Source organism: Martes martes (genome assembly GCF_963455335.1).
Source record: "Martes martes genome assembly, chromosome: 13".
Lineage (NCBI taxonomy): Eukaryota > Metazoa > Chordata > Mammalia > Carnivora > Mustelidae > Martes > Martes martes.
This window is the reverse complement of record NC_137901.1, coordinates 83,461,952-83,487,083: the sequence shown is the minus strand read 5'-3', so window position 1 is coordinate 83,487,083 and position 25,132 is coordinate 83,461,952. Positions and strand designations below refer to the sequence as shown.

General features: G+C 44.2%; 1 protein-coding gene across 1 annotated transcript in view; it reads left to right on the top strand.

Annotated features, from left to right (window-relative positions):
• PTPN11 (protein tyrosine phosphatase non-receptor type 11) overlaps positions 1 to 25,132 on the top strand; it is an 80,560-nt gene that overhangs the window by 37,359 nt on the left and 18,069 nt on the right. Inside the window, exons 5-10 of the mRNA XM_080821919.1 lie at positions 303 to 419; positions 1,101 to 1,214; positions 16,611 to 16,707; positions 19,665 to 19,744; positions 19,876 to 20,034; positions 23,960 to 24,091. Coding sequence (XP_080678045.1) covers positions 303 to 419; positions 1,101 to 1,214; positions 16,611 to 16,707; positions 19,665 to 19,744; positions 19,876 to 20,034; positions 23,960 to 24,091 — 699 coding nt within the window. The remainder of the gene's footprint in view (positions 1 to 302; positions 420 to 1,100; positions 1,215 to 16,610; positions 16,708 to 19,664; positions 19,745 to 19,875; positions 20,035 to 23,959; positions 24,092 to 25,132) is intronic.

The following is a 25,132-nucleotide window of genomic DNA, read 5'->3' as shown; positions in this document are numbered from 1 at the left end:
CCATATATGTAAATAAATAGTAAAGAATACTGTTTCACCTTTCTTTTAACTTCTTAGTTAACTTAGGAAGGGGACAATTTTTTGTACCCTAGTTGCTGAGCGATACTTAGAGCTGCTCACACCTCCCGGTCAGCTCTTTCACTCTGGCTCGGCCTCTCCAGTTCCATTATCCTTGCTTCCTCTCCTTTGTACTCCTCCAGCTCTTTGATCTCGAGGGGGAGAGTCAGTCTCTGTACTTCAGTTGGGAAAAGCAGTAATTTAACATAAAGGTAATAAGCAGGATTTTTTCCTTGTCTTGAAAGGAACTGAAATATGATGTTGGTGGAGGAGAACGGTTTGACTCTTTGACAGATCTTGTGGAGCATTACAAGAAGAATCCCATGGTGGAAACACTGGGCACAGTACTACAACTCAAGCAGGTGAGCATATGGAAAGCTAAAGCCCCATCTCCTTGTAAAGTTACAAAAAATCCCAACATAGAATATTTCAAATAGAGAGTAGTAATCTCATGAACCTTCCCACACTCATCACCCAGCTTCAACTGTGATCAGCTAACCAAGGCTTGTTTCATTGTTCCTGTGCTCACTGCCCTCCTCCTGTGGCATTTGGAAACAAATTCTAGATATTATATCATTTCCGTGATTATCTCCAGGTGTATCTCTAAAAGGCCTCATAGAGTTTTTAAAACAAGCTTTTACCAAGTTTGCATCTAGATCAACCTTTGGTTACCTTAGGGTTATTATACTTAACTCACTTTGGAGTAATTGCTATCTTGAAGTTAAACCTAGTGGCAGATTATATCATCGCTCTAAGTAATATTGTAGTCTATTTATAAAGAAAAATAGGTTTGAATATATGTTAGCAGAGTAAAGTGTGTGTGGAGATTGAAGAAAGACGTATTTCCTCACAAAACAGAAAAGAAAGTGAAACTGTATCTGAAAACGTTTATTGTGAATTACTGTGTCCTTTGAATTTCCTGTCCTTGCCTTACAAATGATCAACATGGAACTCTTTTGTTTTTTTTTGTTTTTTTTGTTTTTTTTTGCATTAACACTTTGTAATACTTTCTTCATTTCACACCAACTGCTGAATTTGATTAGCCCCTCAACACAACACGTATCAATGCTGCCGAAATAGAGAGCCGGGTTCGAGAGCTAAGCAAATTAGCTGAGACCACAGATAAAGTCAAACAAGGCTTTTGGGAAGAATTTGAGGTAAGTTATTAAAAATTTTTTTTTTACGTGAGTTATTAAATCCTATTTTTAATGAGAGAGAAGTTGGCCCTGTATTTGGAATTGGATCTAAAAGACCTGAATCTGTGTTCTTTCTTAATTCAGCCATTGATTGACATGGAACAAGTTGCTGAGGGGGCTTCTTTGAAATAGAAGGGCATTGTGTTCTGGGAGAAGGGAGTTGGCAGTTAATATTAAATGAATGAGCCAATAGCTCCATTTGCCTCTTTTGGTTTGGACTGCTGGCAAACACCCAGAAAAACAAAAGGATCTAATTCCTTTGGAAGATTTCCAGCATGGGCTGGCTTCTTTAGAAAGAATCTATAGCCTTATTGCAGTGAATAAGTAAAAGTGAAATACCTCATGGCAGTTTTAATTTGGGAGTTGACATTTATAACTTTGGGAAGTTAAGTGAACTGATTTTTTTCCTGAAACCAACTTGGGTAGGAGAATGTGTCCAGAGGGAATGTGCTGTGTTCCTGTTCCATTCTGGTATGTCACTTGCCAGTTTGTATTGTAACGTCATTCTCTCTCTTCTCATCCACTGGATTGCAAACTTCCTCAAAAACAAGAGTTGTACCATACTTACCTTCATAGTTCCTCCTAGCATGTGGCACAGTGCCTAGTACATGGTAGAAATTCCATAAATAGTCGTTGAATGGGTGTTTATATTTAGCTAATATTTGTGTCAATTTATTATTACTCTTCTGTTTATGGGAACAGTAGACTATGCCATACTTTCTATAGGACTTTAGACTTCATAAATATTTGTGGGATGAGTGAATGAATGGCCACATGAGGTCTTTGAAACCACAGTAGGGCAGATCAACTTGTTGAGATAGACATCATTTCCTTTTTACAGAGGAGGAGCTGTGAAGTAAATTGTCCAGGGTCTACACCACAAATACCAATTGTACTGCGGCATTGAGGTTGGGTGCACAATAGAGCGGTCCTCGTCCTCGCTCCACGTTGCTGAACAGGAACTTGAGCTCAGGTTTATTCCTTCATCCCAGGCATGGGGTTAATCACCAAGGACATTGTGGCAAACAAGACAGACAGGGTTTCTGTCTTTAAGGAGCTTCCCTCTCTAGTTGAGAGAGGGAAGACAGTGAGGAAGGGCATCACCAAGAAAGTGATGATCAACATAGTGAGTCAGGATTTTTAAACCTCAAGCTCAGTGCTCTTTTCATTCTGTCCCCCCAGAGGAGAAAATAAAGGGCAGCATTTCTATTCATTTTAATTGCATTCACTTTATTTCATTCATTTCATGTAGTCTTCATAAAGCCTTATGAGGTAAGATGGATATGTACAGAAATTTTACAAACCTTACATTAAAATTTGAACGGAGAAGCTGTTTTTCAAAACTTTTTATTACACAAAATTTCAAATATATACAAAAGTGGAGAGAAGAGCATAATCCTAACAATGTGTCTATCACTGAGCATTAACAATAGTTGATATATGGCCAGTCTTTTAAAATTTTATTTATATATGTATTTATTTATTTAAAAGATTTTATTTATTTTTTAGAGAGAGCACAAGCAGGGGGACCACCAGGCGGAGGGAGAAACAGGCTTCTCGCTGAGCAAGGAGCCCGATGCAGGAATACATCCCAGGACCCTGGGATCATGACCTGAAGCCAAAGGCTGACGCTTAACTGACTGAGCCACCAGGTGGCCAGACTTTAATTACTCCTCACTGATTCCCTGAGCCTTGGCTTATCTTTTTTTTTTTTTTAAAGAGTTTATTTATTCATTTTTAGAGAGAGAGAGAGAGAGAGTGTAAGCGAGAGTGAGGGGAGGGGCAAAGAGAGAGGGAGAGAGAGAATCTCAAGCAGATTGCTCACTGAGCATGGAGCCCTACATGGGGCCTGATCCCACAACCTCGAGATCATGACCTGAGCCAAAACAAGGAGTTGGATGTTCAGCTGACTGAGCCACCCAGGTGCCCCCAGCCTTGGCTAATTTATATATTTTTTAAAGATTTTATTGTTTATTTGACACAGAGACACAGTGAGAGAGGGAACAGAAGCAGGGGGAGTGGGAGAGGGAGAAGCAGGCTTCCCACTGAGCAGGGAGCCCGATGTGGGGCTCAATCCCAGGACCCTGGGATCATGACCTAAGCCAAAGGCAAACATTTAACAACTGAGCCACCCAGGTGCTCCATCCTTGGCTTATCTTGACGCCAATTCCATGTGTTTTTTCATCTATAACTATTTCATTTCAAAAGATTTTAACCAGAATATCATTCTCACACCTAAAACTATTAACAATAATTTCTTAACATTAATGGATGTCATTCACTGTTCGCATTTTCCTGATTGCCATGTGTGCATGTGTGCACATACACACAGTTTGTGTCAATCAAGAACTGCTTTTTCCTGTTTGATTAAGAAAAAATTTTGAGGGGCGCCTGGGTGGCTCAGATGGTTAATTGTCTGCATTTGGCTCAGGTCATGATCTCTAGGTCCTTGGATCGAGCCCCATGTCAGGCTCCCATCCCAGTGGGGAGTCTGCTTCTCCCTCTCCCTCTGCCTCTCCCCCTGCTGTGTGCTCTCTCTCCCTCTAATGAATAAATAAAATCTTAAAAAATATTTTTTAATGTAATATATAAAACAGATTTGTATAAAGAACCCTCTTGTATCATTATCAGCTTTGCCAAATATTATTATTTTATTAATAAATACTCTGTGTTTATGGAATTCTTAAAAATTAATCAAAATACTGTTAAACATCTAGAAAAAGTAAAAGCTCATCAAATACCAGTATATCATGCTAGTTGTTTTATAATTTTAAAAAATTTGTTTGTTGGATTATGAGTCAGATAAGCTTCACACATCTCTCTCTTTAAAAAAAAATTTTTTTTTAAAGATTTTATTTGTTTATTTGACAGAAATCACAAGTAGGCAGAGAGGCAGGCAGAGAGAGAGAAGGGGAAGCAAGCTCCCTGCCAAGCAGAGAGCCCGACGTGGGGCTTGATCCCAGGACCTTGGGATCATGACCTGAGCTGAAGGCAGAGGCTTTAACCCCCTGAGCCACCCAGGTGCCCCTAAAAAAATTTTTTTTAAAGATTTTATTTATTTATTTGACACACAGAGAGAGATTACAAGTAGGCAGAGAGGTAAGCGGAGAGAGAGAGGGAAGCAGGCTCCCTGCCGGGCAGAGAGCCCGATGTGAGACTCGATCCCAGGACCCTGAGATCATGACCTGAGCCGAAGGCAGAGGCTTAACCCACTGAGCCACCCAGGCGCCCCTCACACATCTTTCTCTTTTAAAAGTCTTCTGTTTCTTGTATTTTGGCTCCCTTCCATCCTTTCTTCTCCCTCTCCCTCGTCTTTGTGTGTTCAGGCTGCTACAGGCTGAGTAGTTAATGAATAGTAATGTATTTGTCATGGTCCTGGAGGTCTGAGGTCAGGGTGCCAGCATGGTCGGGTGAGGGCCCTCTTCTGGGTTGCAGACTTCTTGTATGCTCACATGGCAGAAAGGATGAGGGAGCTCTGGGGGGGGTCTGTTTCTCCCTCTCTTTTTATATAGAAAGAGTGCATGCATGCATGTGAGCAGGGAAGGAGGGCAGAGGGAAAGTAGCAGAGGGGGAGAAGAGAGAGAATCCCAAACTTAATCCTATGACCCCGAGACCATGACCTGAGCCAAAATCAAGAGTTGGATGCTCAACTGACGGAACTACCCAGGCAACCTTGGGGGGGGTCTCTTATAAGGATACCCCACCTCTAAATATCATCACCTTTGGGGGCTAGAATTTCATTCAACATGAATTCTGGGGGAACACAAACATTCAGACCATAGCACCCTCTTTATTGTTGTTGTTGTTAGAGAAAGCAGGTTTGTTGTCCTGGAAGTTCTTTACGGTCTGGATTTTGCTGAGTTGTGATTACTAAAAATGGTTTAATATTTTTTTCCATTAAAGAGGAATAAACCCAGCACCTCTTAGGGTAGATCCTTCAGAGATGGAGAGCCCCAATCCTAGGCTTTAAACTCACTGGTAATGGTCCTTTCTGTGTGGTTGTAGACTAATGGGCTATATAATTAGGTTATGGGTTTCATTTTAGATTTGGGTTTTAGAAATTTTATTTGTAAGTATATGAAATGTTGCCTTCGATCCTAAAGTCAAACCTAAAAAGTGTATTCGGAGAAATCTACCTTATACCCCTGTCCTTTTCTCCCTTTATAGCCATTTTTCAAAAAGTTGTAGTTTATCATTACATTTTAAAATACAAACAAATATATATATATTTCCATATCCCCACTCTTTCACAGATAAACAGTAGCGTAACTTTACACGTTTTTTCCCAGCCTTGCTGTTTTCACCATCCTGGAGATCATCCACAGTATTATCTAGAGACAGTCTTCATTCAGTTTTACTGCATAGGACTCCATTATGTGGATGTACCATCGTTCTTTCTGCCTATTGATGGGCATTTGGATAATTTCAGTGTATCACAGAGAGAATACAACGAGTAGTCTTGTGCATGCATCTTTCCCTATTTTTGCCGACTGTTGTTAATATTAACATTTTTAAATGTTTCACTTTAAAAAACACAATGGTTGTTACTCATCATTAATTTTTATTATGTTATCGTACACAATTTTGGTTAGTATATTTAAAGTCTGAAAAATACCATTTTAATTAAAATTGAAAGATATCAAACCTTCTTGGTAAAGATAAGAAATAGCGAGCTACTTTATGACCTAGATCCATGTTCATCTTACACATTCTTTTAAAATGGTAGCCGAGACGATCATTCGTACACACCACTTTTCCTTTACAGTGACTATGAACTTTCAGAAAAATGACAGCAGTGAGGAGTGAGGTGGGTGTCTCTCGTAGTGGTGGGTTTTTGAATACTAAGTTCACTTAGGCAGTGCTTAGGGAAACAAAGTCAAATCATCCCAGAGAGCTTGTGGCAGTAGGGGTTTTTTTCATGAGCTTGTTGGTTGGGTCAAGATGTGAACTCAGAACAACTCCTAGCCTGACTTTTCTGGCCTTGGAAAAAGAATGATTCTGCATGCTAACCTGATGGTTTCACGCTGTGACGTTTCAAATTCATGTCTTCTTTTATACATCATTAACAACAAAGGCAGGGGAGATTGAGTTGGCTTTTGGGAGAAATGAAAAAAACAAGATCATGTCTGTTCTCTGTAGAGGTCAGTCTGCTGTGCTAAGTTGTTATTCACTGTATCAGAGTTACTAACGTTGACTCTGATAACCAAAGCTAGATCTTTCTGGATCTCTTAGGTACCTCCTGCTCAAATCTAGTTAATTAAAAAAAAATGCCCTTTGGGGTTGTGGCCAGGGGAATATGGCTAAAAACAGAACCAAATCATTATGGAAAAAATTAGATGTTTGGAACTGGAGACTCACTATAAATCCTTTGAAACTGAAGTTTGATCCCAACAGCAAGGCAGGAAGACATTATTGTTTTGGCGATCGTTCTTTAGTTGTTTCCTGGGAGGTGATAAATTTGGGATCAATTCCTTCTTACCATGTGTTCTGATGGTCTTTAAAAGTGAACCAGAGCTCTAAATTGCAATGCCTTTCCTAACTTAACTCTGACAGCTGTGTTTTGTTTGTCTCTATGCCCGACTCTTTGTTATCCGTAAAACTCTTGTGTGTCCTTTCAGGTATGTTACCCCAGAAGACACTTACAAATTACTTCCACGTTGGATGCATCTTAAATAGAGTCTCTTGTGAAGCGCTTTGAGTCTTTTTTTCTTTTGCTTTTAAAATAAATTCAGGTTGTTGATCTTCTAGGGTATGTTGTAGGATGAAGACGTTGTGACCCCAAGTCTGATTTTTTCCTAGAGACTGCCTATTTTTGGTCTGTGTAAACATCTTGTGTCTCCGGTATATCTCTGCTTTTAAGTGGGAAGAGGCGGATAATAGTTCTAGATTTGTTTGTAATGAAGTAAAGTTCTGCTGAAATGAGATACTTACTACATAAATGAAAAGGCAGGTTATGATCTTAGCATTCTGTGCCTGCGATGTGCCTTGCCTGAAACCTGAACTCAGCCCTTGTGCGTCTTGGTGACGTGCATACTGCATGGCCGCATTCAGAGGGTCTGTGCACTCTCTTCCAGGTATTGTAATACTTATAGTGTAAGGTCATTGGCTTTTGCTTGGTGAAAGACAGAAAGTCTCTGCAGGGTTCTGAGCATAGGAGGGATGTGATCACGCTGGCTACCACGTGGGACACCCTCTGTAAGGGGCAGACAGAAGCAGGGAGACCAGCGAAGAGGCAAATCACAGTAATCCGAGCAGGGAAATGGTAGTGGTTTGATTCAGGGTAGCAGCAGTAGAGGTGGTTGGGTTCTCGAGATGTTTTGAAGGTCGAGTTGACGGATTGTGTGGTACGACAGAGTGGGGGCAAGGATTGGTTGAAAGTTTTTGGCCTGAGCCATTGGTAGGATGGAATCACAGTTTACTGAGATGGGGAGACCGGGAGAATGGGTTTGGGGGCAGGTGGTCAACTTTCATTTTGGACTTGTTAAAGTTTGAACTGCCCGTTAGACATCTGATGGGAGTATGATTGTTCCTATGGTGTTATGGGTGGGCTTGTACTAGAATGTTCCTTTCTCACTTCACCTTACCACCATTCCTCAGTTCCCAGCCTCAGGGTCATTTTCTCAGGAAAACCTTCCTGGATCCCTATCCGCACGCCTGGATCGGTTCTTATTACAGGTGCACCTAGTAGCAGCCCTTTCCTTGGTAATCCTTGCTGCCCTTGGACTTCACGGGCACTCTCTGGGGCTGTAGTTTTCATGCTTGTCTCTTGTACCGTGAATTCACAGAAGCAGACGACGTTACTAGGTCTGTTGGAATAACAAGAGGTTTTGCTGAAATGAAACCATAAAGGTGAACAGAAAAAGAGAGAGAGTTAATCCTGCTATTTAAGGTCTCCTGTGTGCATATTATCCTAAGGAAAGAACCCAAAGCAGCCCGTGGGCCGCACAAGGACAGGTAGTCCTGTCTTATTTCCTACAGCCCCCAGGAGAGACTACAGGAGAGCCTGGTGCATGGTAGACGCAAAGGATGTGTTTGTATTGAGTGTTGAATAGAAGTTGTTTTCAGGAGAGAGAGAGAGAGAGAGAGGTATTGGATTCAGACTGTATATTCAATAGGGAACAGCTTTCTAATGCTTAAAAAGTATGAGGGAATTTTCAGGCTTTGCTTTGAGATGTGCCTCCTTACTCCCATGCAGTTTTCATGGGGAGGCCCTGCTTGAGGATTGTGAATGCACATTTTAGTCTTCGAGACTATACACTTACATCTACACACTAGCCCAAGAAGATCTAATTCAGGGTGGCAGGAATGAATTTCAGAAAAATTTTAGCTTTGAGCCTCCTGTTTCGGACTTAAAAAAAACAGAAAAACCAAACCCACAACACACACCCATACAAACACCACACAACATCATATCAACTGGGGTTATTTTTTCCCAGCGCCATAAAGCTCGTTTTCCTTAGTAATTTGATTTTTGTTTTTAAAGCCCATCCTCCTCCTCTTACGCAAGCGTCTCTCTGTCATGGTCTGAAGCTGTTTTCAGTTTGTGGGCATTGCAGTCATTTCCCTGACAGCTACACAGATGTCCTGGATCCTGCCAGCAGCTCTGCCAACCGATGTGTCTCCAGGAGGAGCTAATGCCTGTCTTTAAACCCACAGTCCGGTTTGATTTCCTTAAAGTGATTACATCCTGCTCAGGGGAGCTATAAATTCTACCTGGAGATGCTTTGGTTTTATGGAAACAAGACTTTAACTGCACCCCAACGCTGTGTCTAGAATCCTAATTCCGGCTGGCGATCTCTAGCAGAAATCTTCCTTCCCCTTGGTGGCCGAACCCCACCGCCCTGAAAAACAGCCCCCCACTAGGGCTCCAGCCTTGTGCTGAAGAAGGTGCCCGGATGGCAGGCTGGAGCCAGAACCAGGATTGTCCACGTCGGCCTGTGCTCCCAGTTGCTTAATAGAAGAGCCGCTGCCTTCCTGTGGGCAGAGTACTGGCGCGGTTCGAGGCTTTATTCTGCAAGCTAAACGATCCGTTCTGGAGAAATTCTTCTGTTTCCTTTGGACTGTTTCTCTTTCGGTGCCTCTCTCTGTTCTGTTCTTTGCCCCTCCGGTGTCAGGTTTTTCTCTTTGGAGTTGGATCATTTTGCTGGAGCCGCTCGACATCGTCCCAGAGCACAAGAACTGCAGGTGCTTTCAGGGGCTTCACCATCTCTGCCTCACGTTTCCCTTTTGCCCTGAAATGACCTTGCCTCTTTCCACTGCCACCATCGTCCTCTGTCTTCTGCATCGAGGGGCCCAGTGCCACGGCCTCCATTTCTTCTGAGCTCCTGCCCGTCTCACCTTGGGATGTGACTTCTTCCAACGTACTGAGGGAACACTGGCGGCAGACGCCAGTGGCTTTCTTATTGTGTCATAAATAGTCTTCGCTTTAGCCTCTCTGTCCCGGTGCTGCTTTGGAGACCACTGTCCAGCTCCCCATTCCCACGGTTTGCTTTTCTTGGTTTCTGTGACCTGTGGCAGCATGCACCTGGTTTCTGCCTCCTTCCCCTCCTTGTGCCTCTTGCTGTTCGCTGCTTGTTCTTCTCCTGACCGGTTAACTCTGCTGGTTCTCGAAGACACGGCCTGGGCCCTCTGTTCATCTTGCTTGAAATGCGCTCTCCGCTGGGGAGCACAAGCATTCTCAACCTGTGCTGGTTTCCGCGAAGTTTATCGTGCTTCTGAGCTCTGGTTTTGCCTTTTAAATTATGCCTTCTACATTTCTTGGCTGTCCTGTGTCTTCAAATTTGAGCATTCAAAATAGGAGTCAAGTAGTCCCCCTACAAACCAAATAACCCCCTTTATTTCACTGTCTCTGGTGCTCAAGCTGTTTACCCTTTGGCTCCATGGGCCGGAAGGAAGAGTCTCTCATCGTTCCTCTTTGTCCACTTTCTCCCATACCTTGCCATTCACCAAGTGCTGTTGAATCTTCTTTCCTAACGTCTTTCTGCTCTTAGAGGATGGAAGGCAACTAGCATTTATTATCTACTTGGTGCTGCCTATTGGGCTAGGGAAGACACCTCATTGCATCCATAGGCACGTTGAGGGAGCAAGGTCCCCTGACACTGGGGGTGTAGGCTCTCATCACCCCGGAAGACACAAGCTGTTCTTTGCCCCCGTGTCTGACCTTCATTCACCCTTCATGCGACTCTGCATTCAGCATTTCTCCTGTCCCTCTTTGCTCAGAAACCATTAGCGGGTCCCCATTTCCTACCCGAGACATTACTTTTACATTTTGATGAAGAAACTAAAGCCCAAACAAAGTGAGAAACTTGTCCCCACGGGACACGTGGTTGACGGTGCACTTCCACGTAGACTTGACTCCAAGTCCATGCTTCTTTTCAGTCAGCTGTTGAAGAGTCTTCTGCCTGCTTGTCAAGGCCCACCATTGTTTTTCTGACTCTCTGCCTCTGACCCCATTTGCCACCACTTTCTAACACACAGCTTCTAGACTCATCTGCCATCCTCCTTCACCCTTTTTTTTTTTTAAGATTTTATTTATTTATTTGGCAGGCAGAGATCACAAGTAGGCAGAGAGGCAGGCAGAGAAAGAAGGGGAAGCAGGCTCCCTGCTGAGCAGAGAGCCCAATGCGGGGCTTGATCCAGGACCCTGGGATCATGACCTGAGTCGGAGGCAGAGGCTTTAATCAGCTGAGCCACCCAGGCGCCCCTCCTTCACCCTATAGTAGCTCTGGCCTCTTGGCCACATTTGCTTGCCTTCTCTAACTTGCTGGGATGTCTTCCTTTCTTCCTTGGACTGGTCTCAGTACTTCATCTGCTTCAGGCCTCAGCTCTTTCCAGAAACCTGCTTCACTTAGTTTTCATGGATCTCATTTGCTAAATTCCACACCACATAATTAATTCCACACTTAATTATGGATTTGTCTTGACTGTTTGGTGCAGTTCCGTGTGTCAGAACCTGTTCTTCTACAGGGACCATGCCTTTTAATTCATTTTTCTTCTGATTCTCCACCTTCTTGGTGGAAAGGGGATGGGCTTATGACAGGCAGCTGGACGGGGGCCAGATCTTGGGTTAGTTCTGTCTGTTATCTTCATAAGTGCTTGTCCATCAAATGGGGCCTTCTCTGGTGACGGGAGTCTACAGCTGCCCCTTCATTCCCAGCTGGTGCTGTGGACGCGTTGAGGACAAGCTGCCCCAAGTCCACTGCACAGAAGTGGTGACAGGCCGTGCAGCGTGGTGTCAGGAAGTGGGGGCTCTCACCCGCCCATGGTGCCTGGTGACACTGCAGAGTTTGCAGTAGAGAGGGCGGGATGAGAAATTGCAGCGTTCCTCTGCATAGAGGACAGATGCCAAAGGAAAACAGAAGTTCATTCAGACCGGGTAGAAGGCCTGGTTTTGGATCCTGCCCAGGTGGTTACCGCTGTCTTAATAATTATTCACGGCGTCAGAGCCAGGGAGACCATCTGCCCGACAGCCTTTCTCAGCTCCCTCTCTGTCCTTCAGGAGGCCGTGGCCAACAGTGGGGTGTATGTGGGGGGAAGAGCTAATAGGAGCTTTTACATTTTTATTTATTACTACTTTGTTTATAAAAACCCTTCCCGTATTATTGAAGTTTTCAAACACCCAAAAGTAGAGAAAATAGTGTGATGGACCTTCTTTTTCCCAACACCCAGCTTTGACACTTAACAACATTTTACTAATCTTCTTTCCTCCATCTCCACCCCTCCCCCACCTCATCCATCATATATATACCCTTGTAGTTTTTAAAAAATTTTTTAATTTTTATTTATTTATTTTTAAAGATTTTATTTTATTTATTTGACAGACAGAGATCACAAGTAGGCAGAGAGGCAGGCAGAGAGAGAGGGGGAAGCAGGCTCCCTGCTGAGCAGAGAGCCCGATGTGGGGCTCGATCCCAGGACGCTGAGATCATGACCTGAGCCGAAGGCAGAGGCTTAACCCACTGAACCACCCAGGCACCCCTGTAGTTTTGTTTTAAAAGTGAAGTAAATTGGGACGCCTGGGGGTCCTGGGATCAAGCCCTGCATTGGGCTCCCTGCTCTGTGGGGAACTTGCTTCTCCTTCTCCTTCTGCTTCTGCTCCCCCCACCCCGCCCCAGGCGCTCATGTCGCGCTCATTCTTTTTCTCTCAAAATAAATAAATAAAATCTTTAAAAAAAAATAAAAGCAGAGTAATTGTACAGTTTGGTCTGGCCTTAATGGTTAGTGGCATTATTTTTTTGATTTGTCCTCACTGCTCAGAGCAGTGCAGGCAGAATGATCACTGGGCTGTTGTCATGGTGCTTGGCGATGGGAGGCTCCGCCATTTTTGTTTGCTGTCTGTCTGTCTCTCCTTGATCCTGCTCCTCCATTTGGATTCATGGCATTCTGGTCAAGAGTCAGGTCCAGTGGTTTCAGTCAGGGCTCTGGAAGTCATGTGGGGGTCTGTTTTGTTCATTGCAGTAAGTGGGGAAGGCTGCTACTGGCATTTAGGCTGGCAGGGGCCCCAGGGAATGGGAAGCAGGGGTGTTCATTCGTCATAAATGTCAGGGGATGTTTCTGCACCGTGAGCACTTGTCCCATCCACCGTTGGTCATACTCCTGGGCACTTCTTTTTCTTCTTCTTCTTCTTTTTTTTTAAAATATTTTATTTTTTAAGTAATCTCTGCATCCAAGATGGGACTGGAACTCACGACCCCAAGATCAAGAGTCACATGTTCCACCAACTGAGCCAACCAGGTGCCCGAGCTCCTGGACGCTTCAGAATGTACAATGTGGAGCAGGGGATCGGCTTTCTCTAGATGCTTCTTAAGGCTTAAAATCTGATACAATCCGTTTGGCTCTAGATCTGTTTTGGCTCGTGCAATCAGGTGACTATAACTAGCCTCTGGCATGTTTTTAAGGGTTCATCATTTGATCCAAATTCTTTGTTTGTAATACTTGGGCAAATGGGGTATCTTGCAGCCTCTGTCCCAGCTTTACATTGTCCCTTTTTCTGCCTGTCATTACCATTACCATCCCTGCCACTGCCCAGTGGAGAATGTGGATGGAGACACAGTGACATTTAGCTTGACAGGTTGTTTGCAGCTTCTTGTGCCCCAGGGACTGCTGGTGAGAGAGAGGTTGTGGAAGATAAACCACAGAAGGGTTGTAGCCTTCGGGGGCCGGCTTAAAGGATATTCTTCTGCTGCTTCCAGCCATCAGCCTGGTGCACCCCATAGCAGGTGGTAGCTGATTATCTCGGGGGCAGTTAGCCTCGGTGGGCAGAGCATGGCCAGTCACCCTTCTGAGTTCTTTTTGTTTTCAGCCGCACTCTAGATGGATGGCAGCCTTCCTCTGCGGGAAATGAAATGTGTTCAGACAACTTGGGCCCCAGGCACAGATGAGAATGGACTAATGGGCACCGAGGATAGAGCTGGGGGGAGACACACAGTTAGTCATTATTAATCTGTGACAGCTGCCGGCCGCTGCCGGTTAGCACGGATGGTGCCTGGGGTGCAGGTGCTCTGGGCTTGTCCTTTCTGGAAGACTCTGGGACCCTTAGGCCTGTCTCAGCCTGTGTGCTGTTCAGACCCCAAATCTGCATGAAAGAGGCGATTGGTAACTTGATGCAGGATGAGAGGAGCCCCTGGTCGACCTGGGGAGAGGGTCCAGCCAACATGCGTGTTTTTGCACTTTCCACGGTAATCTCACTTAACTCTTAGGCCAACCCTGCGGGGTAGGTAATTAGGACTGTTCCCACGTGACACTCGAGGAAGCTGAGGCACAGACAGCGAAGCAGAAGCTGAGGTTAGAGGCGGGTCTCCGTGAGCTCAGAGAAGACTGTGCCTTGTTCTGAGAAGCCGAGACTTGGGCTAAGTGCTTGCTTGAGCGCCTCACTGTCAGGCTGGTTTTGAATCAAGCAGCTAATTATTTCCTAGCTCCCCCCCACCGCCGCTCTTTGTAGCTTTTGTGGACGTTGTTTCTCTTCACTTGTTTGACTTTTAAGTGGCTGAGTCAGTTTGCAGTGTTTGAGCTGCTTTTTTGAGCCTCACCTGCCTGTCTGAAAATCACGACTGAGCCTTTTTCCTCACGTGGCGACATTGCTTGGGAAGACTGGCTCACAGTTCAGAGGAAATGCCAGCCCGCAGAAGGCAAATGGTTTTATTACTTAATCTGGGCTCATTTTAAAAATTGGATTGACCGTCTCGTCATCAGAGTTCTGTGTCCATTGTATTTTATTCCTGCCCAGGCGTCAGCTAGCTAACTGCCTGTGCTACGAGCCGTGTGTGAAGGCCAAATGCTGCATTTTCAATCCAAGAGTCAAATAGCAATTTAAAATCCTGACTTTCATACCTGTCTGTGAAATTCACTTAAATGGAATGGAAATACAGTGGGCTGCTTGTTATGAAACATTGACTCTCGCTCCTGGTAGAAACCTTTACGAGCTGGAATTTATATATACATATACAGCACACATATATTTTCTTCTTTTTAGTTTGCCTTCCACTTTCTTGATTTGCCTACTTGTGATTTCTGCTCACAAATTAGACTTTTTGGAAACTAATGGTCCCTTAAAGAGGTACATTTGGGGGCACCTGGGTGGCTCAGTTGGTTAAGCGTCTGCCTTTGGCTCAGGCCATGATCTCAGGGTCGTGGGATTGAGTCCTGTGTCGGGCTCCCTGCCAGTCAGGGAGTCTGCTTCTCCATCTCCCTCTGTCTCTCTCCTCGCTCATGTGCTCTCTCTCTCTCTCTCTCAAATAAATCCAAGTCTTAAAAAAAAAAAGAGGTACTTTTTGTAATTTTGAAAATAAAACCTACCCCTTGAACATGCTGCTGCCTGGCTTGTCCGCCTTGCTGTCTGTTTCTTTTTCTTTTTTTTTTTTTTAATTTTATTTATTCATTTGACAGAGAGAGAGAGATCGCAAGTAGGCAGAGAGGCAGGCAGAGAGAGAGAGGGGGGGAAGCAGGCTCCCAGCTGAGCAGAGAGCCCGACTCGGGGCTCGATCCCAGGACCCCAGGATCACGACCCGAACCGAAGGCAGAGGCTTCAACCCACTGAGCCATCCAGGCGCCCCTTGCTGTCTGTTTCTACAGCTGATCCTTCTTTGCTTCCCCATGTGTCCTCTTCCACTGGGGCTAGTCCCACTGTGGCTGCCTTGTTTAGTCTCTCCCTGATCTCCCCACCTCCTTCCCCTACATTAGTGTCCCTCTTGACCCCTTCCAGGAGTCTAACATTCCTTTCCTCATTCTCTTCCTGGGAGAAACCTGGGGAGTGGGTGTTTGTGTAGACGCAGGCTGGCTGCCTCGCGCACTAACGTGGGTTTCTGGCATAGGAGGAACAAAGCTTGCATGCCCCCGATCCAGCGGTACCCAATACCTCTTCTGTTGGAGCTAGCTCTGAATTCAACAGTGGTAAAAGTAGGCAGCAGGTCATAAAGTCAAGAGCCTGATCACAACTGTTATTTATATGCTCTACACTGATGCTCATTGGCTTTCATTCTTGTTTTAAGTTTTTTTTTTTTTTTTTTTTTTAAGTAATCTCTATACCCAGTGTGGAGCTTGAACCCACAACCCTGAGATCGAGAGTCACATGCTCTTCTGACTGAACCAGCCAGGCACCCCGACTTTCATGCCTTTTTTTTTTTTTTTCCAAAGACTTTATTTATTTACTTGAGAGAGAGATAGTAAGAGAGAACATGAGTGGGGCACGGGGAGAGGGAGATGTCGGCTCCTCACTGAGCAGGGAGCCTGACCCTGGACCTGATCCGAGGACCCTGGGACCATGACCTAAATCAAAGGCACATGCTTAACTGACCGAGCCACCCAGGCACCACTCCTGCCGACTTTCATTCTTAATAATTGTTACTTTAAAAGGTTTCTCTACTAATAAATATTAACTCATTGTAAAAAATTTAGGCCAAAAAAATGAAGAAAAGGCCTTCATAATCCCACTACCCTGAGAAAACAATCCTCATTACCTTTTTGATGTATAGTCTTCTGCCATTTCTTAGTTATATAGGCGAATGCAAACATATGGCTTATGTAATAATACTGTTTTGGAAGTCTGACCTTCTTTTCACTTAACACTTACTCTGATCATTTTCTCAAGGCATTAAAAATTCTCCTAGAATGTCTTTTTAAATGGCTGCAGAACATTTGTTTGTATGAATTAATGGTAGTGTTATACAGGCAGCCCTTTCTTACCGGAAATTGTTTTTGGCACTGTTGATGCAGTTTTAAGATGAGCATTCCTGTAGCTGTCGCAACCCTGAACCTTTCCTAGGATAAAATTCTTACAGCAGAACTGCTGAGCCATGCTTTATTTTATTTTTTTTTTAAAGCTTTCGACGTGCAATAATATTTACTTTTTTTCCTCTCCAGACACTACAACAGCAGGAGTGCAAACTTCTCTACAGCCGAAAAGAGGGTCAGAGGCAAGAAAATAAGAACAAAAATAGATATAAAAACATCCTGCCCTGTAAGTATTAATATTCTGTTCAGTAACAGTGACTCTTGGAGTGTTGGCTTCCTCAGTGTCCCTATAACTTTTCTTGTGCGCCACGTGCCTCCTCAGAAGATCCGAGGCCGTAGCCCCTTTCAGTTGTGAGTGGTTTCCGGAATCGTCAAACATGGGGGGATGGTTGACGTTCACCGCGTTCCTGTGATGCCTGTCCTGGGTCAGACTGCCACCCAGGTGATCCTTGAGTGGGTTGTTTCCTTCTGTTAATTAATTTTATCTGCCTAAGAGTGAAAATCTCAAGGCTTGCCATCTCCCAGGGTCAGGCCACACCAAGACCCTCAGGGGGCCCAGGTTTGTGTCTTTGCCCTTCATTCAGCACTCAGCCTGTGGGGCTTGGGGAAGGCGCGCCTCCTCGCTGGGACTCCATTCCCTCTTCTGGGGAATAGGCAGTCTCCCCTCCAAGGACTCTTCAACTGCTCTGCTCCCTGACCTCTGGAGCTCGGGTTACAGGAGGTATAGGTACATACCTACACTTAGCTTGAAAAGGACCCAGAGGTATCCATAAGGCATTTAACACCCGAGTGCTGCCTAGTAGAGCCCAAGCCGAGCCACAGAGAACAAGGGGCCTGGAAGGATGGAGGTCTTAGGTGAGGACCCCAGAGATGGCACGAAGCAGTTGTCGTAGCCCCTCTTTCCTGAGGGCTGACCCTGTCTGTGCCAGGCTCTGCACCGGTCTCACTTACTTCTTACCCCAGCATAGAAAGCAGACGTTCTGATTTTCCCAGTTTTATAGACCATTTCAGCAAGGTTGCAAGCAAGGGAGAACTGGCATCGGAGCCCCCAGAGCCACGGTCTTAGCACCATGCTCTTTCTCGGAGGGATCTCCGGAGGGGGCTGTGCAGGGCGGTCCGCTGGAGGGAAGGGAAGGAACACTGAGAACTTCTTTTGATTTATATCCTTTATCTAAAAAGAGAAAGAAAAATTTAAATCTGACATACAGATTGATAGCAGTGCATGCATAATGTATTTACCAACTTAAAAATAGGGCTTGTTTGTATATATATGTGTATATATTTCGGTGTTCAAAAACTTCACAATTAAAGTTTATTGGAATGCATGAGCAAATTTGGTGAGCATTGCAGTAATGTCTCATCAGATCCAAGCCATTTTGTCAGGTATCATAAACCCATTGTGCTTGCGTGCGTGAGTGTACGTGTGTATGCCTGTGTGTGTGTGTGTGTAACATGGTCTTTCCGTGTACATAGGTACATGTACATGGTACATATGTATATTGCATCGATATGGTTATTTGAGTTGTGTGTAGGTGAGAATGGGAGAAAGTGGAGGCGTTAATAATAGTGAGAAGAGGCGATAGGACTTTGCAGAGAATCAATCTGAGTCACAGCATGGTCCTCATGACCTTGGGGAATCCTCATCCTGTTTATATCCAAGTTTTCCTTTCTGCTCAGGAGACCTAATGGAACTCGTTAGTAAGATGCAGGGATGTAGGAAAAGGTGACGGGAACAATAGTATGCAGTATTTGAATAGAGTATCATTGCCTTTTCCTCTCTTAAAAATCCCAGTCAGATGCTTCCTCTTGATTAACATCTTATTTCTTTAGAGATGGGGAGTCTGAGACATGCAGCTGTATTACTAATTCCCATTGTAAAATAATTTTTTAAGAGCGGGAAGGTGGGGAGGGGGACAGAGAGAGGGAAGAGAGAATCTTAAGCAGGCTCCATACCCAGCATGGAGCCTGATGCGGGGCTCCGTCTCACAACCCAAATCAAGAGTTGGACACTTAACTGAGTCGCTCGGGAGTGCCCCACCCCCCAATGGTAAAAGAAGTTGCTTAGGTAGAGCACTCAGACTCCTGTATCAATCATGTACTTTTGTACAGAATTCAGTCAGTTGATACTATCAAAATCTTACCTTCTAGATACCGTATTTCATTCTGCTTCATTAAAAAAAAAACCCACCATTTGTATTATGGAAAGTTTCAAATATATTCATAAGTAGACAGAATAGTATCAAAAAACATACATACCCGCTGCCGTGCTCTCAGTGTTGTCAACTCATACCCAGTCTTGTTTCATTTATACTCTGAGCGACTCTTCCTCTCTCCCCAAATTATGTCGAAGTGAATCTCAGACATTATGTTATTTATCTGTACTTTACTCTTCCTTTTGTTTTAAAAAAAAGCCACCTTTTTGTTTTGAAATACTTTTAGACTCACAAGAAGTTATAAAAATAGACAGAAGGTTCCCATGTGCTCTTTTTTTAAAACATTTTTTAAAAGATTTTATTTATTTGACAGAGAGAGATTACAAGTAGGCAGAGAGGCAGGCAGAGAGAGAGAGAGAAAGGAGGAAGCAGGCTCCCCACTGAGCAGAGAGCCCAACGCGGGACTCGATCCCAGGACCCCGAGATCACGACCTGAGCCGAAGGCAGAGGCTTAACCCACTGAGCCACCCAGGCACCTGGTTCCCGTGTACTCTTTATCCAGCTTCTCCCAGTGATAATATCCTGTAGATCCATAGTAAATTGTCAAGACCAGGAAGTTTCTGTTGCTACTTTTTTCTTCTTAAAGATAGCATTATGAGGCATCATGTGGTGTTTAGATCGTTGTTGTGCTCATTTAGGATTTAATCTTTTATGTGGTTTTATCATTAAGTGAACAAAACTTGGGCTGGGTGGAAGAGTAACTGATTTGAAGTGATGTGTCCCAGGGGTGCCTGGGTGGCTCAATGGGTTAAAGCCTCTGCCTTCGGCTCGGGTTGTGATCCCGGGGTCCTGGGATCGAGCCCCGCATCGGGCTCTCTGCTTGGCCAGGAGCCTGCTTCCCTTCCCCTCTCTCTGCCTGTCTCTCTGCCTACTTGTGATCTCTGTCAAATAAATAAATAAAATTTAAAAAAAAAAAGAAAAGAAATGACGTGTTCTAAAGAAGTATGACTGTGGTCTCTTTTTCTTCCAGTTGATCATACCAGGGTTGTCCTACACGATGGCGATCCCAATGAGCCCGTTTCAGATTACATCAATGCAAATATTATCATGGTAATCTTTGCTTTCCACAGTGTTTTCTGACCGTATATTGCCAGCCATTGTTTGTATTTTATGTTTTATATTTCTTGTGACCCTGAAAGCAACATTCAAGTGTTTGAAGGATTTTCTTCCTAAATTTCTAGCCTGAGTTTGAAACCAAATGCAACAATTCAAAGCCCAAAAAGAGTTACATTGCCACGCAAGGCTGCTTGCAAAACACGGTGAATGACTTTTGGCGGATGGTATTTCAAGAGAACTCCCGAGTGATTGTCATGACAACGAAAGAAGTGGAGAGAGGAAAGGTATACTCAAGTTCTTCTGATACAGTATTGTGAATTGAATAAACAAATTAAGCTTATTCTAACTGACCCTCTGGAGAAAAGAGTAGAAGAAATTTGGTTGTGACATGCCTTGGTGTAGTTTTCTTTATGTTCCTTCTGCTTGGGGTTCATTGAGCTTCTGGAATCTGTGGCTTTAGAGTTTTCTCTGCATTTGGAAATGTTTTATTATTTCTGCATACACAGGACAGCAATTACACATATATTGGGCTGCTCGGCATTGACCTGAGGCCTACTGAGGCTTTGTTCATTTTGTGCGGTTGTCTTTTCTCCCCCTTGTTTCATTTTAGATAGTTTCTTTTGCTGTGTGTCTTTAAGTTAATCTCTTCTTCTGCAGTATGTCACCTGCTGTTATTACTATTAGTGTGTTTTCCATAGCAGACATCGTTTTTTTCATCTCTAGAAGTTTTATTATTGTTGTTGTTTCTTTTTAATGCCTTTTTAATGTGTCTCTCTTTTTAACTTATACCTTTTTGTCATATGGAGTATATTTGTAATAACTGTCTTAATGTCCTTGTTAGTGATTTCACTGGTCATATAAATTATACTTGTCGTGACGTGTAAGCATTTAAACATTAATTTGAGGAGCGCCTGGGTGGCTCAGTGGGTTAAAGCCTCTTCTGCCTTCGGCTCGGGTCATGATCCCAGGGTCCTGGGATCGAGCCCCGCATCGGGCTCTCTGCTCCGTGGGGAGTCTGCTTCCTCCTCTCTCTCTGCCTGCCTCTCTGCCTACTTGTGATCTCTGTCTGTCAAATAAATTAAAAAAAAAATCTTAAAAAAAATAAGTAAACATTAATTTGAATTATTTAAGCAATATAGTCATATACATATCCAAACACATTATGGTTATGGTTAAAATTGCCTTTGTCACTGTCCCTTGTCCACCTATTTAAAGTCCCTGTCACCAGTGTGATGTGTATTCCTCCATGCTCTCTTCTTGGCATTTACATACATACATACATGTATGAGAGGCATTACATTCCCGCATTTACACGTATGCGTGTGCTTACATACGCATGTGTGCCTGTGGAGGTATATAGCAGTGTTTTCTGAAAAACACAATATGCAAAAGTATTTTCATATACTAACTTTGTCATGCATCTTGGGCTCTGCCCAAATGAATGTTCTAACATCTACTATTAGTACATAGTGGCTTGTTGCCTTCTTTTTAGTAATTGCATGATGTTCCGTAGTAAGGATGTACCATAAGTTATTTCACCATTATGAATCGGGCACTTAAATGTTTCCGTTTTTGCTGTTAACAAACAGTGCTAAAGTGAATAATCTTATTCTTATTTCTGTGTGTGTGTGTGTGTGTGTGTGTGTGTGTGTGGCAAGTGTTTCTCTAGGTTAGATGTCAAAAAAAGGAATGCTAGGTCACAGGGTAGGCATGTTGTAAATTCGAAGAGACTCCGCCAAACTGCTCCCAGAGTGGTTGTCCCAGCATGACCCCCCCCCCGCCCCCAACCCAGCTGCTATGTCAAGTACTCCTCTCCCCACACTCTTCATGACACTTCAGGTTTTAAAAATTGTAACAGCCTACACCTACAGAGAAGCAGACAGATCTCATTGAATGACATTTCTCCGTGTTATCCCAGAGTGAGCCCATCCATGTGGGTTTTTAATGTGGAAAAGTTCTGTGTTTTTGTGTTTTAGTCAAAGTTACTTTGTAGTTGTTACACTTTAATTGGTTTACATAAAATTTGCATGGAATATAGCAGCCATACCTTGAAGTTAAACCTGAGACAGATGAGTGATTCTGGGTTTTAGTGCTCCTGATGTAATTTTCCTATCAGTTTTGAAGGGCAGCATGATTTTGTAGGATTTTCATTGTTGTGCTAACTAGTCGTCATGCTTCTGAAAACCTTTGAGGCCAGATCTGGCCATTGTGAAACAGAGGCTTCCTCCAGCAGCTACCTGCAGTAACATCAGATGTTTAATGGACCGGTTAGAACGTCTTCCTAGTTTCTGCTTCAGATAAGTGTCACCTGCCTGAGTATAGAAAGGAAAACTGAGCCATCTGTCCTGCCTGTTGTCTGGTTCATAGGAGGCTACCTCTCCCTACAGGACTTGGGGGCATGAAGAGAAGGTTCTTGTGTCACTTCAGGGGGATTATTTTTGGTCCCCTTCAGAAGACCTGCTGGAAGCTCCTAGAACAGGCAGACATTGGGCCAAATCAGTCTGCCCCTCTGCTTGCCTCCACCCTGCAAGTCTGTGCCTGCTGCCTGCTTATGCTCTTCAGTCCCAGGTGGAGAGCGTGATGGATGCATTCTCTCCACAGTCCAGAAGTTCTTTTTTTTTTTTTTTTAAGATTTTATTTATTTATTTATTTGACAGAGATCACAAGTAGGCAGAGAGGCAGGCAGAGAGAGAGGGGGGAAGCAGGCTTCTGCTGAGCAGAGAGCCCAATGCGGGGCTCGATCCCAGGACCCTGAGATCATGACCTGGGCCAAAGGCAGAGGCTTAACCCACTGAGCCACCCCGGCGCCCCCAGAAGTTCTGATTACGTGCTCTCTTGGTCTCAGACTCTAGATTCCCTTTGAGTCCTGGGCTTTGGTTTTCAATGTATTAGCTGTCACGTTTTAGGATTTGTTTGCCAAAGTCTACGTCAGAGTTTGGAAAATAGGAGAGCCGCGGTACTCTGCTGATGTTTAAAGTCTGCTGAAATGTTTTCAGGGTTGTGATTTAATTTTTTGTTCTCTGTTGAGTCTCTTGAGCAACGAATAGTCACAGAATTGATTGGCCAGCAATAGCATTGAGTACAATTAATATTAAAAGTGCTTATTTGGGGATAATAAAAGTTGTATCAAATCTGTCGAAGAGGTATTTGGGATCTACCAAATAGTGCAGGGAGAAAGCTGAATTCAGAATATTAATAAATAATAGACCGTATTAGCCATTGCCAGGCAAAAAAGTTGCACTATTAATTCTTCTGTTCAACTTTCCTTCTGCTGTGTTTTTTTTTTCTTTCAATTAATCATTGACTGAGGAGATGCCTACAGCTGCTCTCTTAATTATAATTTTAGGACTGAATTTCTCTATCTTCCTAATAGAAAAGGTAAAGTTCTTGGTGGTTGTGGGAAGTCCGCTTCCAGAAAAAAACAAAACACAAAAACATTCTCTGCCCAGGACACGTCACCCGATATATACAGGCTCATCTCTCATTGAGCTAAATATCTTCCTCTTTGGCACCAAGAATGATGTAGTTGGTGCCATATTTTTCAATCTGTCTGCTCTGACGCCAGCAGCTGTTGCAGGCTCGGTGTTCCCAGGCACCCAGGGAAGCGAAGGGGACGTGTATAGTAGGTAGCAAACGGATCTGGATATAGAAGAAGCAGCTGGTTCAAAACCCCATCGGCTGCCTTGCTGTGTTGGAGCTGTTCACACGTGGGTTAGATAAGGCATGGAGTCCTCCTACACGGGTGCGGAAATGAACCAGACAAGTCTGGCTCTTTGGGCAACCCGTCCACCTCCAGAGTGCTTGCTTGCCTTCCCAGCAGACGGACTGGCAGATCTCTGGAATTCAGACTTCAGTGATTGCTAGACAGAACCCTCAGACCGGTTAGTCCCTCACTCTGCATCTTTGGTTCTTTGGAGATAAATGAACAATCCTTGACCGTCCTTTGACATGCGTCTTAGATCAGACAACTCTGCAAAGGCTGCTCTGTCTTTCGGCTTCTCCCTGGTTTTCCACGCACCTGCTTTTCTTATTTGAACTTATTTTTCCTTTTCTTTGAAAATCTACCAGATGCTAGATAGGCCATTTTCTGAATATTGATCATTAAGCAAGACTCGAATATTTTTTTTTCTGAGTATTTATTTTCCTCTGGTTTAGGCTTTAATTTCAGAATTCACAGAGATTAACTGTCTTTTCTCTGATCCCTTTCAGAGTAAATGTGTCAAATACTGGCCCGACGAGTATGCTCTGAAAGAATATGGCGTCATGCGTGTTAGGAACGTCAAAGAAAGTGCTGCTCATGACTACACATTAAGAGAACTTAAACTTTCAAAGGTTGGACAAGTAAGTATATTGTCGTATTTTAGAGACTTTAGTAACTGGTTTTGGCATGCAGTAATCCGAGGTCATGCGGTTACTCATATTTGCATGCATTCATGGCCCCGTTCACTCACTGATTTATCGGGTGCCTTCTAGTACCAGGTGCCCAGTGCGTACTGATACATTGCAAACAGAATGGGGGTGATCCCTGCCCTCACAGAGCCTAGGGAGATGGAAGGTTAAAAACTCAGCAACCAGTTAAGCTTTCCAGTTGGTCTGAGTCTATGGAGGCTTCAGGAAGTTATGTTAGAAGTGACTGGGTACCTGAGATGGAGTAGCCAGGGAGGGCCTCTCTGAGGTCGTATCACTTGAGGTCAAGGTCGGGGAGCCAGGCATCCAGAGAGCCCAGGGAAGAGTGTTTCAGGCAGCGGGAACAGCAGTGGCAAAGCCCCTGAAGCCAGTTTCGTGATCAGAGTCCGTGACATCTGATCTTAATTGCACATAGTTTAAGTTTGTCATTGGGGTGACTAACTTTATAAAGCAGGGTTAGATTTGAATTCATTTTAATTTCGTGGTTAGAGGGGGCTTATTTTTTCAAGGTCGTTTGGGGACCCGGAGATGAGTGAAGTCTTTGAGGCATTGGAATCACATAGCAGCCACACACACAAACAGCCGTGCTCCTGAGCAGACGGGCTGCAACAGGTCCAAAGTGCCATGAAACGTAACAAAGGCTGGGTTTCCTTCTGGCTGGGACGTTAGGGAGACCGTTTCAGAAGACGCTGGGCTTGTCTGGGTCAGGTTTCCACTGGAGAAGATGATGGAGAGAGGGCCTCCAGGTGGAGGTGTCACTGTGAACCCCGGGCCTGATGTGCAGACTGAAGGGAACTAGCATTTATGGGGAATGAAGGCAAGTGGATAATCAAGAGAATAAGCCGAAGAGAGGGGGGACCATGTCGGGAAAATTCTCATCTGTCATGTTCAGAATGTGAACTCCGTGTTATTAGGAGGCTGGGTGTGGGCGAGGCTGCTGCTAAGCGAGCGCAGACACAGAGCCGTGTGCCAGGA